The sequence below is a fragment of the Halteromyces radiatus genome (genome assembly GCF_025201355.1).
Source record: "Halteromyces radiatus strain CBS 162.75 chromosome Unknown BX664scaffold_2, whole genome shotgun sequence".
Lineage (NCBI taxonomy): Eukaryota > Fungi > Mucoromycota > Mucoromycetes > Mucorales > Cunninghamellaceae > Halteromyces > Halteromyces radiatus.
In genome coordinates this window covers 4001432-4015275 of record NW_026251688.1, presented here as the reverse complement: position 1 = coordinate 4015275, position 13844 = coordinate 4001432, and the positions used below count along the sequence as shown (strand labels likewise).

Sequence of the window (13844 nt, the reverse complement as noted above, 5' to 3'; positions counted from 1 at the left end):
TTTTTTATTATTCATCATGAAATTAAACAAATTGATATTATTATTCTCAACAATACTTATTATTTTACTAGCATTATGGATAACACCAGTATTAACAGATCAATTTTCATCACCACAAGAAGCAGCTGATTGGACAAAAGACAAGGTCAATGCCTTTTTACACAAGTACAACATTGGGTATGACAAGCAGGATGATGAATCCAAATTGACGAAAAAAGTGCAAGAATATGAAAAGTTGGCAAGAAACAATGCTCATTACTTTGGTACCAAGGTGGATCACTTTATCAATGGTATAAAGATTAATTTGGAACAACAACATGAAATGACTCAACATGATATTGATGGTGTATTGGCTGATGTCCAACATCGCTTACGTCAATTGGAATTACAAGGTCAACTGTCTCGTGACAAGGTGGATCAAGCGATAGATAAAGTACATCATCGTTTAGCAAATAAAAAATCTATCTCTGAAAGCTTTTGGAAAACAATGAAGAATGATGTATCTACTCAATTTGCTGAATCTTATTATCGTCCTACTACTTGGTATCAACGTATCTTTTCATCATCACCATCATCCTCTATGAAATCTGCTGCCGATGATGCCAAAGCCTCTATTGATCAGTGGTTAGATCATGTGCAAGATAGTTTACGTGATCTCAAAGTATTGTCAGAGAATCAAGTAGAAGCGGTCATGGATCAAATTCGGCAAGCCATCACGGATGCTAACATCAACAAAATTGCAAGTAAACATTGGTATGAACGTCTTTATCATCGTTTGGAAAAGAAGGCCAAGTTAACTGAACTACAAGCTGAACAGATCAAGGATACATTGGAACGAGAAATCAATGCTTATAAGGTGTTTGCTTCTGACTATGTCGGTTCCAAAGTTGGACAATCAAAAGCATGGGCTGATGATATCTATCAACAATGTTGTGACATGGCTTCATCTACTAAATCATCCATGGAAGACTGGTTCTATTACATCTTGGCTCGATTCCATGATTCTGTCAAGACATTACAACATCATCAACAACAAATCAAGGATAAAACAGCAGGTGATTGGAAGGATGCTAAAGAATCAGCTATTAAAAAGGAACACGACTTGAAAAGAGACTTTGACAGATATTGGCAAAGTAAACATTTGGAAGCTTATCGTCGTTTGGGTTACTCTGAAGCACAAATTGATCATATGAAAAAATCAATCATCTCCATGCTTTCCAATCAACAATCAGCAGCTCACAGGAATATAGATCAAGCTTTGGACTCATTGAAGCAATATATGCAAAACGCCAGGGTGCAAACTTCATCCCAGATTCAAGCGGAAATTGACAAATTGAAACAACAATTGGATCGTTGGAAATCAAGATTTACTTAAATTTCTTCTCTTTTTTTTTAAAAAAAAAAAAGAAAACAAACATTATTAACAAACAAGAAACTTTAGTTTAGTCTTAGTTTAGTCTTTTTTTTTTTATTATTATTATATTTTGAACAATAAAAAAAAAATCATAATCATCATCATCATGGCAACGTTTCCATAATAAAACTCAGTCAGTTTTTTTTGTGTTATGCAATTTTCCAAAACCTTACTATTGTTTGTTGGTGAAAAAAAAAAAAAAAAAAAAAAAGTCCACTCAGGGTGACCTTCCTAAATTGGATTAAATATGATCGCTCGAAAAAGTGTCAGCATAATGGCCAGATTTGGTAAAGTCATTTTTTAATCGTTTTCTTTACTTTTTTCGTTCAAAAAAAACCATAATCATCTTTCTCCTATTTTTGCAATTTCCCCAAAAGTTGTTGTTGAATATGCAAAAAGAAAAAGTTTTACTTCTATGATTTTTATGATTTTTACTTTAAATCGGAAAATATCCCCTCCCTTTTCCAAATACCGGTTCTTTTCTTTTTTTTTAATTCTTTCATATGAAAATGAAAATAGAATAATTCAACTTTTTTATTTTATAATATCTTTGGCGTGTTTAGTTAACTTGACACATGATAACAAAAATAGAAATACATGATGCTATAGGATGATGATAAAGAATGAATGATATGTAATGATTGATAAGATGGATAGATCATTTTTAATATTGAGAAATCTGTTTTCTGTACCTTTTCTTAGCATGTTCCCTCCAGTAAGAGACGGAAATTGAATTCCACCAATCATCACTTGACCTGCCTCCCTCTCTTTTTTTTTCGTTCACTATTCACCATCTTTTTTTTTTCTCACTGACCATTTTTTTTTTTTTTTTGTTCCGTTCTACTCTTTCCATTAAAATATTTCTTTTTATTATATTGTGATTGATATATATTTATCATGGTGACTCATCAACAAGTAGATGCTGTGAATAGGTTTTTACATACAACATATGGACGTGAACGTACTTGTCGTTTGATTCAATATTTTGCACGGTTTTATGCCTTTTATCTTACTCGTCAAGGTGCACCAAAAGTCACTGTTCAAAGATGGAATGATTTAAAACAACACGTAGGCAATGCTAGAAAATTCTTCCGTTTATTGAAACCCATTGAATTTGCTCAAACTGGTATTAAGGCTTTGGATACAAAAGACGAAGTGTTACGTGCTACTGGTGTTTTGAAACAACTGGGAATGGGGCTTTATTATTCTGCTGAAGTATTTGTTTTGGTAATAAATATAATATATAATATATATATATAATTCATTCATTTTATTTCTTTATTCATCCATCTTTCATAGACCAATGCCATTCAATTTTATCAACCCAAAAATATCAAACAAATCACTGACTTTGGACAAAAATGTTGGCTTTTGGGTATCACTGCCTCACTCCTTTCTGGTATCTACAAACTCAAACTTTTAGGTGTACGATATCAAATGTTAGTAAAGGAACGTACTTATCATGATAATGAAAAGGATGATACTGAACTCAAGAAACGTGAAATGGCATTGGAAAAGTAAGTAGAGTGATTTTGATTATTTGGACAGAAAGAATAATAAAAAAAAAAAGGAGGCGGGAAGATGATTTCATATTAAGGAGATAATGGTATTCATTACTCATTATCTCTTTTTTTTTTTATTATTATTATTATCTTAGGGAACGTCATAGTATCACTTATCAACTTGTACAAGATGCTCTTGATTTCACCATTCCTTCTTCTGCCTTAGGTTGGCTTCCTCTGGATGATGGTATAGTTGGTATTGCTGGGTAAGTTAAATTTTTAATACATATGTAGATAAGCGTACTTATACTTATTTATTTGTTTATTTTAGAATCATCACTTCTTTGATGTGTATGAATACTCAATGGCAAAAATCCAACCCTTAGTTTAGATTCTTTTTTTTCTTTTATTCCTCATTCCCTTCCTATCTTTTTTCTTTTTTTTTTTTCTTACTTTTTGTTATTACCCAATGAATAAACATACGTTGTCTTTTAATGTTGTCTCGTTTTATCTAGTTATATATATATATATATATATTTAATATGGGTTTTGTACTGATTCTTCATGGTTGTTAGGTACGAATAGAAAGCAAGTGGCGGATGCATGTGCAAGATACATTATCACATATGTTCTCTTATGCTGTTTTTATATAGTAACATCAATGGATTTGAAATGATTCAATTTGTTGATTAAAAATAAAATGTTTATTTGATTTTCACTCATACCTATATTCCCCCCTACATCACTTTACTGAAAACCATAACCTTGGGTATAACTGTTTTCAAATGTTTTTTATTTTATTCTTTTTTTTTTTTATGTACGCTACAAATTGGAAAGTAAAGTACATATTTTTATTAAGTCAAATAAAAGAGAATAGTTTCATCTATGTTTGAGTCCAAATTTGGTGCGATGATGATGACTTTTGAGCGAGATAGAAAGGGATAACGACATTGATATTTCATTTACTCTATAACGTAAGTTAAATTTTTAGTAAACGAAATTGAAAGAGAATGAATTCATCTATGTTCAATTCAAATTTGGTACGTTCATGGTTGTTTTTAAGCGAGAAATGAAAAGACAATGTTTGCTTTGCATGAAAGATACAATCAAGTCAAATAGTTATGCTTGTTGAAACTCAGCAAGTGGAGAGCATTTAAGGTGGCTTTTTCCTTCTCATTTCTTTCTTTCATTTTTCCTCCACTTGTCTACATTATCATGGGAAAGTCTAAACGAAGTATTAATCCAGCCGATGCCTTACGTAATTCAGAAAAATAATACTACAATTTCACTTTATATTAAAGTACTAGTCAATCTCATCATTCTTTAACTTTTATTTTTATTTATATAGGTAAAGCGCAGCGGAAACGAGAATTGAAGAAGGTAGGTTTTGCTCATTGATGAAAAGAATAACTAACTAACCATCTTTTTTCAAATTTAGAATAAAGAAATTCGAAAAAGTCAACGGGAAGCTGGACTAGCGAAAAAGGACACTCAAAAACTACGAGTTGATATTTCACGTCTGGAAGGATTAGGTAAATGAATACTCTCTTTCTTTTTTTTTTTTTTTTTTTGTGAAATGACATTGTCAGATTATTTAATAATTGGAACAAATACTTATTTTTAGAACGTGCTGGTACTATTGATAAGAACGGACAAACTCGATTGGCTCAATTACGAGATGAACTGACTCAGATTGAAAAAGCAAAAAAGGTAGATCAAAGAAGAATACATTATGAATAACATACTCATCTTTGTTTTATATATTTATTCATTTATAGGAAGTTAACAAACCTTTATCCAAGTAAGTAAAAAAAAAAAAACAACACATTTCGTTAGAAAAACAAAGGATTTATATTTTTTTTTGTTTTTTACATTGTACATCATTAGAGCACAAGAAGCACTAGCAGCACGACAACAACAACAAACTCATGATTCAAGGAAACTTGTATTTGATCCCAAATCTGGCAAATTTGTCCCTGTGAAAAGAAAAGAATCAAGCAAGGAAACCAAAGAAGCTGGCGATGAACAAGGTGAAGAGAGTTCTGGTTCTTCAAGTGATGAAGATTCTGATTCAAGCATGGATGAATCTGACACTAATATTGAAGGCATTGAGGTGGAAATGGATGAAAACCAAGAAGATAACAAGGAAGTATTGTTAGAGAAAGATATTCCTAATCAACTAGCTGAAACCAAGGACAGTACCGACGAGGAAGATGATGATATACCAATGCCAGAAGGACCACGACCAACTACAGAAACAAAAAATGACGATAAAGAAACAACAATGATGGATTCTGATGATGATATTGATATTCCATTACCACCAGGTCCACCTCCACCAAAACCATTCCAAGATCAACTTTTATCAACAATGAAACCCCCTACACTTACATCTTTTGGAACTGTAAGACCCATACGGCCGCCCCCACCTCCACCTGGTCCTCCTCCTCCTCTTCGATATACAGAAATGCAACGTCCACCTCCACCACCTCATTTACAATATGGTACAATGCGTCCACCAATACCTTTCACACAAAGACCTCCTCCTCCACCACCACCAAGACCATCCTGTAAGCTTAAAAAAAAGAAAAAGAAAGAAAGATTTTTTTTTGGATCTAGATATTAACTCCCTTCTTTTTTTTTTTCTTTTGATTTAGATGGATATCCTACACATCGTCCTATGCAACATCGTCCACCTTATCGACCATATCAAGGACCTCATCAAATTGTACATCGACCTGTATCTGGTCCACCAACAACACCATCTGTACCAAGTAGTACTACAGCAACATCAACTACAGCAACCATCTCGGCTGAACCTCAACTACGTGATCTACAAAAGGAATTGGTAGCATTTGTACCAGCAGCATTACGACGCAAACAAGCACAAGCAAAGAAAACGGAATCTTTACCTAAAGGAGCTCGACCAAACAATATCAACTTGGCACCTGATGTGGAATGACTAGTTTAGAAAAGTTAGGATTGTTTATAGTTTTTGTACTTTATTTATGGAAAATAAAGTGCGGTATACTTTGACAAAATTGAATTATAGGAGACAATGACCAGGGGCGTTATATAAGACATCATGGAAAGGGACACAAAAAAAAAGAAAAATTAATATATGTATTTGTTACGGGATTCGGGAAAAGAAAAAGAGGGACAAGGGATTAAGAAGAAGAAGAAGAAACAGCACATCGTTTATACATGATCATCAAACATCACATTGGATAATATACTATAGGACTGTACGATCAAGGGGAATTTTTTTTTTTTATCCAATCGACAATTTCAAAAAGAATAAACAACTATTTATTTCTACACAATAAAAAGGGAGAAGGTATGTATAGTTCAAAAAAGAAATAATCTTCGGTGTCAAGATAAAAAATGGATCATAACATGAAGAAGAAAAAGGATATATACATTTCATATATAAACAGTAGACAAGGAGATGATGGAAGGGGTGAAAACAATATGTATATATAAAATAGAGAGAGAGTGTGTGTGTGTGAAGGAAAGTACAAGGATAATATATATATAATAGAAAAAAAAAAAGTAGGGAGAAGGTAAACTGGATATATATATATTAATATATTGACACCGGACAAGGGGATAGAGATAGAGGGACAGGACCAGAAAAGAGTAATGATACCATTGGAGACGTAAGATATATATATATATAAAGATAAGGTGAATAGAAGAATAATAGGACTAACAAGGATAAGAAGGATGAAGAAGGAGAAGAAGAGAAAGAAGAAGAAGAAGAAAAAAAATAAAAGGATAGGTGATGTTCCGAAATGAAGCCATCCATCCATCCATTCATTCAATCATTCATTCAATAAGGGTTTCCCTCCTTTTTTTCATGCTTCCGTCAGGTCAGAGATGTTTTTATCTACATATATTTAAAAAAAAAAAGAATTCAAGTTAGTAAAAAAAAAAAAAAAAAAAAAAAAAAAAGAAAGGGATGTTTTTACCTTGTCTTTGTCTTCTTCTTCTTCGTCTTCTTGCTTTGATACCAGGATAATGATGATTCAATTTGGCCAAGATGACAGGAAGAGTACGACGACGAGCATTGATGAACCAATTACTGATTTGATTCAAAGTCAAATGGGTTTCACTTTTGAGTTGAAGCTTCTCTTCTTCGGTAGGATAAGGATTTCTACAATGTTCCAATAGCCATTTTTTGAGGATGGCAGTGACAGGCTTTGGGAGATTTCCTCTTCGTCGTTTGTCTAAATGATCCAAGCAAAGAGTATCCATATGAAGTTGATAATGATGAAGTTCATTTTCGTTATCGATATGATCATTTGTAATAGGATGGAATGAGACTTTTTTCTTGTATAAGGAGGAAGAAGGAGGAGGAGGAGATGAGGATGATGATTTTTGTACATGATGATGATGATGATGAGATGAAGAAGAAGACGAAGAAGAGGAGGAGGATGCTGAAGAACAATTTGTAGATATAGTGGAGGTAGAGGAAGAAGAGGTAGATGTAGTAGGAGATATAATAGGCTGATCAGTATAAAGTGAATCCATTGATGAAGAAGGAGGTAAATGTATAGGCGGTAATGATTTGTTATTCCATTGTTGAGTACTTGAGAGAAGTTCTGACCAAATCTTACTATTGACCTTTAACATATCATTGATCCTTTGTTTGTGTGTTTCCAAATGGTGATCCATTCCATTATTTATTTTTGAAGAGTAAGGAAGGAACTGATCGTTACATAGATTGTTGTTGGATGAATAATATGAATGGCGTTGATCTTGTGGAGATGAAGGAGAAAAGGAGAAAGGATGATCGTGAAATAATATGATAGGTCGAAATAATCGAATCTATTAAAATAATAATAATAATAAAAAAAGATCATTTTATTATTTTTTGAATATAGATAATATAAAAAAAAAGTCATTCCTTTTTTTTACCTGATGTTCAGTAAAAGTATCCATCAATAAAATATTTCTTTTGAAAAAAAAAGGTTTGATACAGTAAATATAAAAAAAAGAAAAGAAAAGAAAAGAAAAAAAGAAAAGTGATGAGAAGAAGAAAGAAAAGAGATGGGAAATTGAATTACCGAATCTATCCAATTTATAGGAACTTGACTTGTTTCTTTTTTGGTACTATTCTTATTTGATATATGTTTCGAAAAAGAAAAAAAAAAAAAAGAAGAGGTTCGTGCATATCCAATTTGAGATTGACAAGGATGAACAACAAAAAAAAAAAAAAAAAAAAAAAGAAAATCGAAATGTTACACGTTTTTTTTTTATATATATATATCATTATATATCTAAATATATATCTATCTATCTATTTTATGTTATGTTCTCATTTTTGTTCTTGTCTTTATTATTATTATAATCAATGATATTATAAATGATAATATATTAAATATATATATATATATATATAATTTCTTTTATACTATGTCTATGAACGTGTTTTATCAACTAGGGGTTATGTCCTGTCATTATATTTGATTCACGTTGAGGTCCTGAATCGGTAGACCAATCTGCATAATTTCAATTTCGAACATTTATATTCCGATCACCCCCAAAAAAAGTATATCCTTTAGTATTATTATTGTTGTTGTTGTGTGCCCTAAACAAAGTTGGAAATACAATTCTTTTCGTGATCAAAATGAATGACTTCATTTTTAAAAAAAAAGATTCCCCACACTTTATTTCCCAAACTGATAACATCATCATCATCTATTACCTATCATCATTACTTTCATTCATTCTTGATTCATCATGTTTTTATTATTAACAATGTAACTTATTTTTAATACCAGATCAAAAAAAAAAAAAAAGAGTAAAAAAAAAAAAAACGCCTATCAATAAATTGTCTACATACAAAATAAAAAAAAAACAATAGCTATACATATATATATATATATATTCTTTTTGGACAGAAAGGTGTTTGTGTATGACAACACAACATTCTGTTTATTTTAGATCTAGTATGAAACTATTTTAGTGGGAGGCGATGATTGAATGAGTTTGATAGATGATTCTTTTTTGATCTTCTGTTCTTCTAGGCTTGATTAGGATATTGTGTTACTATTTACTGAAAATTCTTTTTTGGAGAAAAACGTGGTAAATTTTTTTTTATTTCAATGATGATGAGGCTTTTTTTTTTGATTATGATCATCAGTTCCAAAAAAATGATTTTCGTTATTTGTTCTTAATTTGGTAATGGGTTCCCCCGCGTAGAATCCTTCTCCTACTTTTATGATCATCCACCCCCTTTCTTTCTTTTTACAAACTTTTCCCGAGTGAATTCAAAATTGAGGAGGAGGTTTCTTTTTTTTTTTTTTTTTTTTTTTTTTTTTTACCATAAGGACATACATCAAATAATAAAAAAATAGATTGTTAAATGTAAATCATTTTTTCATATTGAAAGTTATCAAAACGATCATCTTTGTTTTTGTTTATCATTCTATTTTTGCATGGGGGAGAACAAAAGATATCAATCATTCGCCATCATCACGTGTGTCATCTATATATTATAGTTTGATTAGTAGCCACAATGAAAGGCTAGATTCTTTTTCCGCAGTATTATTATTATTATTTTCTTTCTCAATGCGCACAGTCGTACTTCTTTTTTTTTTTTTTTACTCATCATGATGATGTCGTTGCTGCGGTAATTTGAAATATATACAGGTATACAACATTATCATCTATCTACTTTTAATATCATCTTTCATTATATATCTATGATGATGTCTTTTATAATCGACTGTTTCACTCTGATTTGTACTTTAATGACTTTTGCCTACTACCACTCTCATATCATGGAATTTTATTGGACCATCATTTACAATGTCCGCCCAGGACTTGATTTTAAGCAAGATAGGCGACGACGATGGAGTTGCCTCTTCTTCCTCCTTCTCCCAACTTGTCACCAACCATCAGTCCACCCTTCATCATATCCAACTTTGTTATAAAGACTTCTCCATTCATTTATCGAAATTAGTTTTATATTCTTTTACCGATATTTTATCTCATCAGTCTCATGTGTTCATTACCACCAACCTCAATGTATTTTCTACCACTACCCGTTCTTCTTTGATATCTACTTTACCATCTTCAACTCCTATATCTTTTTCTAATCTACAATTATACCCTGGAGCTCTTCGTATATTGAACACGCCGAATGCTGGTGGATCTAGTATTTGGTCAGAAACCTTATCTGCCGAATTACTCTATCGTCTTATAGGTGCCACTGTATTACTGACTGAAATGGAACTAGTTTATTGCCGTCGAGGATCCCCTATCACTGATTATGCCTGTCAAGTCGTTTCTGATGGTAAAATTATTACGTTAGGAGTATCTGTCACGCGTGCCATGGCTTATCGTCGTCCATTCAATAAAACCGATGCTCTGTCTCTACTCACAAAGAAACTCAAAGGAATCAATGTATCCTCTTCCACCGTTGTCAACTGCTCTTTTGATCGTCAAATCTTACACGTCTGGTGTCAAAGTGGTCGTGATGCTGCCATTGTTAAACGTACCTGGTCCAAACTTCCTAGTCTTTTACGATCCAATACTTTGGTTTTAGTCTCCACCATCAATTCTTCTCATTTGTTTTTTGAACCCCAACATGACAATAGAAGTATGTTGAAAGAAAAGAAAAAAGTGATGCCCTTCAAGAAATGGTTTTAGTTTAGTGAATGGTTTGTCAAAAATAAAAAAAAAAAACTTTATGTCACCGGTGTTTGAATCTTTTTTTTTTTTTTTTTGGAATGTGTTTTTTGCAAGAAACTTGTTTTCTCTTTTTACTTTCTTTATTTACAAATACATTCAATTTACTTATCTCTTATAGATTCTGGTATGGGAAAAAGGAAAAGAACCAAGGAACTCAGGCCATGGTGTTGGTATTGTGAACGTGATTTTGAAAGTCTTTCTGTGTTGATCGAACATCAAAAGGTAAGTTAAGGACAATCTAACAAACAAAGACATTCGTTTCTTTTTTTTTTTTTTTTTTTTTTTTTTTTACAAGTCATTCACATTTTTTTTTATACTTTTCATTTGATATTCTTAGGCCAAACATTTCAAGTGCTCTCAATGTCGACGTACATGGTGTAAGTGACAAGAACAAATATATGTAATAACAATAACTGATATTATAGATCTTATATATTGTGGATAGATTCAATTCGTAAATTGATTGTACATGCCATGTCACAACATGATATGAATATAATAAGGTAAAAAGGTGAATGTAAAATATATATATATATATATATATATATATATAGAATTGTAATAATTACTCATATTACTCTTATATATTATTTCTAATTATCTTTCGTGTTATAGTGTCGCGAATGCTTTACCACATAGAACAAACCAAATTCATCTAGAAATCATCGGCATGGACGGAATTCCGGAAGACGACTTGTATGCTCATGAAAAACAGGTTCTTGGAACCCCTGAATCAAAAAAACCAAAAGACTATGCTTATGGTGAGCTTAGTGAAGAACAACTTCGATCGCAGGTTGCACAATTCCAAGCCGAATCAGCAATGATACCAACAACAATAGATTCATCGGTACATTATTCTGGAGATGATCCCTACTACTACGTTAATCAATCTTACTTTCCACCACAATCTTACAATTTTAATGACAATTTGGCATATCCTCATTATAATAGGTAACTTTTTTTTTTTATTATCTTATCTTGATCATATTGATGTTCTTATTATGTTATTTTATGATAGTACTTATGATGGTTACTCTTCTTGGCACAATTATCCTTCTTCAACAGATGATGCAACATCAATGAATCATCATTCTAAAGTGAAAACAACTCCTTCAACAATATCATCTAATACATCACAACCTATTACATCAACATCAACAGCAGAAGCAACAATAAAATCAACACTTCCAAAACATGATTTAAGGATATCAACTTTATCTTCTCCTGTGCAACCAAGGTCCCGTGATAATTTGACATTGAAAAGAGCAGCAACTCAATCCATTCTAGTTTACCAACATGAGGATCTGTCTCCGGTAAAACAAAACAAAAGAAAAAAAATAGGGTTTTATTATGTTGTTAACCAATCAAACTCATTTTTTTTTTATTTCTATATAGGATGAATTACGGGCAAACTACATGAAATCAAATCTCATTGATTAGAATATATCATCCTTTTTTTTTTTTTTTTGTTTTATTGAAATAAATAGATTCCTTTTTTTTTTTGTTACTATTCTATTTTGGTATTATTATTTTTTTTTCAATTGGTTCAACCAGTGTGCAGGATTACACCATTGAAGGAAATCCCAATTCATTTCAAAAAGATTGATTACGCGGTATTTAAAAAAAAACTTTTTTTTTTTTGTCTTTCACCCGTTTTCTGTTCTCTCCCTCTTTTTCTTCCCATTTTTATTTTTAATTTTTCTCTTTCAAAAGTTTTATCTTTATTTCCCTTTTCTTTGTCAACTATCTAACATATTCACATTCCTACTATTTTCCCAATGAAAAGACCGAATAAAAAGATCATTGCAGTGGAACTTGATCAAATTCTCGTGCGAACCTTGGATACCTTTTTGGCCTGGCATAATGATACTTACAATACTGATATGACCATGACGGATGTGTACTACAACTGTACGAGAGATATGACTCGGGTGTTTGGTGGGACAAAAGAAGAAGGTTGTGCCAAACTACGTGAATTCTATGACTCAACTGCGTTCCATGATATGGTACCATTGAAGGATAATGACGACGATAGTTCTGGTAGCGATGACAATACTCAACAACAACAACAACAACAATGGGGTGCTTTGGAAGTATTACAAGCTCTCAAGAAACGAAAATGGGTATTGGTGATTGTAACTTATCGTCCTCAATTTACTCAAGCAACTACTCAACGATTTATTGATCGTTATTATCCAGGTACGTCACTAAAAAAAAAAAAAAAAAAAAAAAAAAAAATTGATTCTGACCTTTATTTATTTATCTTAGGTCTTTTCGATGGAATATATTATTGTAATCAAGGACTTTCCGTAGCAGATCAATTAGATTATGTACCTAAACCTATTGCTATCATGTGTCAAGAAATTGGTGCAGATTATCTTATTGATGACACCCTGGAACATTGTTTGGATTGCAGCATGCTGGATATGACGCTCTTACTGTATGATCATCATGGTAAATACACCTACAACCATATTGTACCTAATAAACGACCAAGATATGGCCGACCCACTTTGACTTCCACATCCAAACAACTTTACCAACGTTCCGCTAATTGTACTTCCACTTTACCCAAAAATGTGATCCGTGTGAAATCTTGGAAGGATATTTTGGATCAATTCCCTATGCCAACCAGTCCCTTACGGTTTTGTCACTATCCTATATCATCCACCACTAATCAAAGATCAAGGCTAAAAACAACAACAACATCAACTACTACTCAGGTGACTTCTTGGTCCACGGGCAAAAGACATTATGATCAACTCTACTTACCGGATGATATGAATAATGACGATAATAATGACTACCATAGCGATGGTAACGACGACAACATTGATGATGATGATGATGATGATCAAGATGATGAAGAACAAGAAGATGAAGATGATGATGATGACTATCGATCTACTTGGAGTGACCGTGATGCTATTGCCGTTTGAAACCTCATTACTTTTGTTTGTACCTCCTCGTTTAGTTTAGTTTTTGCATACTTTGCCACAAAAGATTGATTCTATTGTTTTTCATACCCCCTTCTCTTCTTTCTTTACTATTATGATTTTTCTTTTATATTCAACTCCTACTTTTTTTTTCCCCCAACCCCCTTTTGAATTCCTAGTTTGGTGTAGACACTTATACAAAAATTTTTTTTTACCAATAAAAAAAGAAAATATGCATTTTGAAATGCCGCGAATTTTATCCGATGTATCTCCATGAAATGTGCCAAATAT

General features: G+C 32.0%; 7 protein-coding genes across 7 annotated transcripts; 6 read left to right on the top strand and 1 right to left on the bottom strand.

Annotated features, from left to right (window-relative positions):
• Positions 1-16: 16 nt before the first annotated feature.
• Positions 17-1375, top strand: BX664DRAFT_347617 (uncharacterized protein; the record flags this gene model as incomplete). Its single annotated transcript, XM_051547551.1, has 1 exon — positions 17-1375. The coding sequence occupies one exon, from the start codon at positions 17-19 to the stop codon at positions 1373-1375; it is 1359 nt and encodes a 452-aa protein (XP_051403890.1).
• Positions 1376-2185: 810 nt separating this feature from the next.
• BX664DRAFT_326930 (peroxisomal biogenesis factor 11) lies at positions 2186-3411 on the top strand. Its single transcript, XM_051544325.1, has 4 exons — positions 2186-2641; positions 2714-2931; positions 3072-3182; positions 3248-3411. The coding sequence occupies exons 1-4, from the start codon at positions 2312-2314 to the stop codon at positions 3300-3302; spliced, it is 714 nt and encodes a 237-aa protein (XP_051403889.1). The 5' UTR covers positions 2186-2311; the 3' UTR covers positions 3303-3411.
• A 710-nt stretch (positions 3412-4121) lies between these two features.
• Positions 4122-5962, top strand: BX664DRAFT_326929 (WW domain binding protein 11-domain-containing protein). Its single transcript, XM_051544324.1, has 7 exons — positions 4122-4174; positions 4265-4296; positions 4355-4448; positions 4541-4626; positions 4695-4717; positions 4804-5486; positions 5574-5962. The coding sequence occupies exons 1-7, from the start codon at positions 4132-4134 to the stop codon at positions 5876-5878; spliced, it is 1266 nt and encodes a 421-aa protein (XP_051403888.1). The 5' UTR covers positions 4122-4131; the 3' UTR covers positions 5879-5962.
• Positions 5963-6766: 804 nt separating this feature from the next.
• BX664DRAFT_371134 (homeobox KN domain-containing protein) lies at positions 6767-7860 on the bottom strand (the record flags this gene model as incomplete). Its single annotated transcript, XM_051548650.1, has 4 exons — positions 6767-6805; positions 6888-7145; positions 7536-7746; positions 7837-7860. The coding sequence occupies 4 exons, from the start codon at positions 7858-7860 to the stop codon at positions 6774-6776; spliced, it is 525 nt and encodes a 174-aa protein (XP_051403887.1). The 3' UTR covers positions 6767-6773.
• Positions 7861-9517: 1657 nt separating this feature from the next.
• BX664DRAFT_326928 (uncharacterized protein) lies at positions 9518-10653 on the top strand. The gene has a single exon (XM_051544323.1). The coding sequence runs from the start codon at positions 9733-9735 to the stop codon at positions 10573-10575; it is 843 nt and encodes a 280-aa protein (XP_051403886.1). The 5' UTR covers positions 9518-9732; the 3' UTR covers positions 10576-10653.
• Positions 10654-10657: 4 nt separating this feature from the next.
• On the top strand, positions 10658-12085 carry BX664DRAFT_326926 (uncharacterized protein; the record flags this gene model as incomplete). Its single annotated transcript, XM_051544322.1, has 6 exons — positions 10658-10839; positions 10955-10994; positions 11063-11120; positions 11233-11568; positions 11636-11930; positions 12013-12085. Coding segments are annotated over exons 1-6 (866 nt in total), but the record flags the coding sequence as incomplete, so codon positions are not given.
• Positions 12086-12213: 128 nt separating this feature from the next.
• BX664DRAFT_383902 (uncharacterized protein) lies at positions 12214-13805 on the top strand. The gene is made up of 2 exons (XM_051549144.1): positions 12214-12816; positions 12886-13805. The coding sequence occupies exons 1-2, from the start codon at positions 12396-12398 to the stop codon at positions 13554-13556; spliced, it is 1092 nt and encodes a 363-aa protein (XP_051403884.1). The 5' UTR covers positions 12214-12395; the 3' UTR covers positions 13557-13805.
• Positions 13806-13844: the final 39 nt, after the last annotated feature.

Coding starts and splice junctions, on each gene's coding strand:
- BX664DRAFT_326930 (XM_051544325.1), top strand. CDS start 2,312: ATGGTGACTCATCAACAAGTAGATGCTGTGAATAGGTTTTTACATACA. Junction 2,642..2,713: donor CTGCTGAAGTATTTGTTTTG/GTAATAAATATA, acceptor CATCTTTCATAG/ACCAATGCCATTCAATTTTA. Junction 3,183..3,247: donor GGTATAGTTGGTATTGCTGG/GTAAGTTAAATT, acceptor TGTTTATTTTAG/AATCATCACTTCTTTGATGT.
- BX664DRAFT_326929 (XM_051544324.1), top strand. CDS start 4,132: ATGGGAAAGTCTAAACGAAGTATTAATCCAGCCGATGCCTTAC. Junction 4,449..4,540: donor TTCACGTCTGGAAGGATTAG/GTAAATGAATAC, acceptor ACTTATTTTTAG/AACGTGCTGGTACTATTGAT. Junction 4,718..4,803: donor GTTAACAAACCTTTATCCAA/GTAAGTAAAAAA, acceptor GTACATCATTAG/AGCACAAGAAGCACTAGCAG.
- BX664DRAFT_326928 (XM_051544323.1), top strand. CDS start 9,733: ATGTCCGCCCAGGACTTGATTTTAAGCAAGATAGGCGACGACGATGGA.
- BX664DRAFT_383902 (XM_051549144.1), top strand. CDS start 12,396: ATGAAAAGACCGAATAAAAAGATCATTGCAGTGGAACTTGATCAAATT. Junction 12,817..12,885: donor TATTGATCGTTATTATCCAG/GTACGTCACTAA, acceptor TATTTATCTTAG/GTCTTTTCGATGGAATATAT.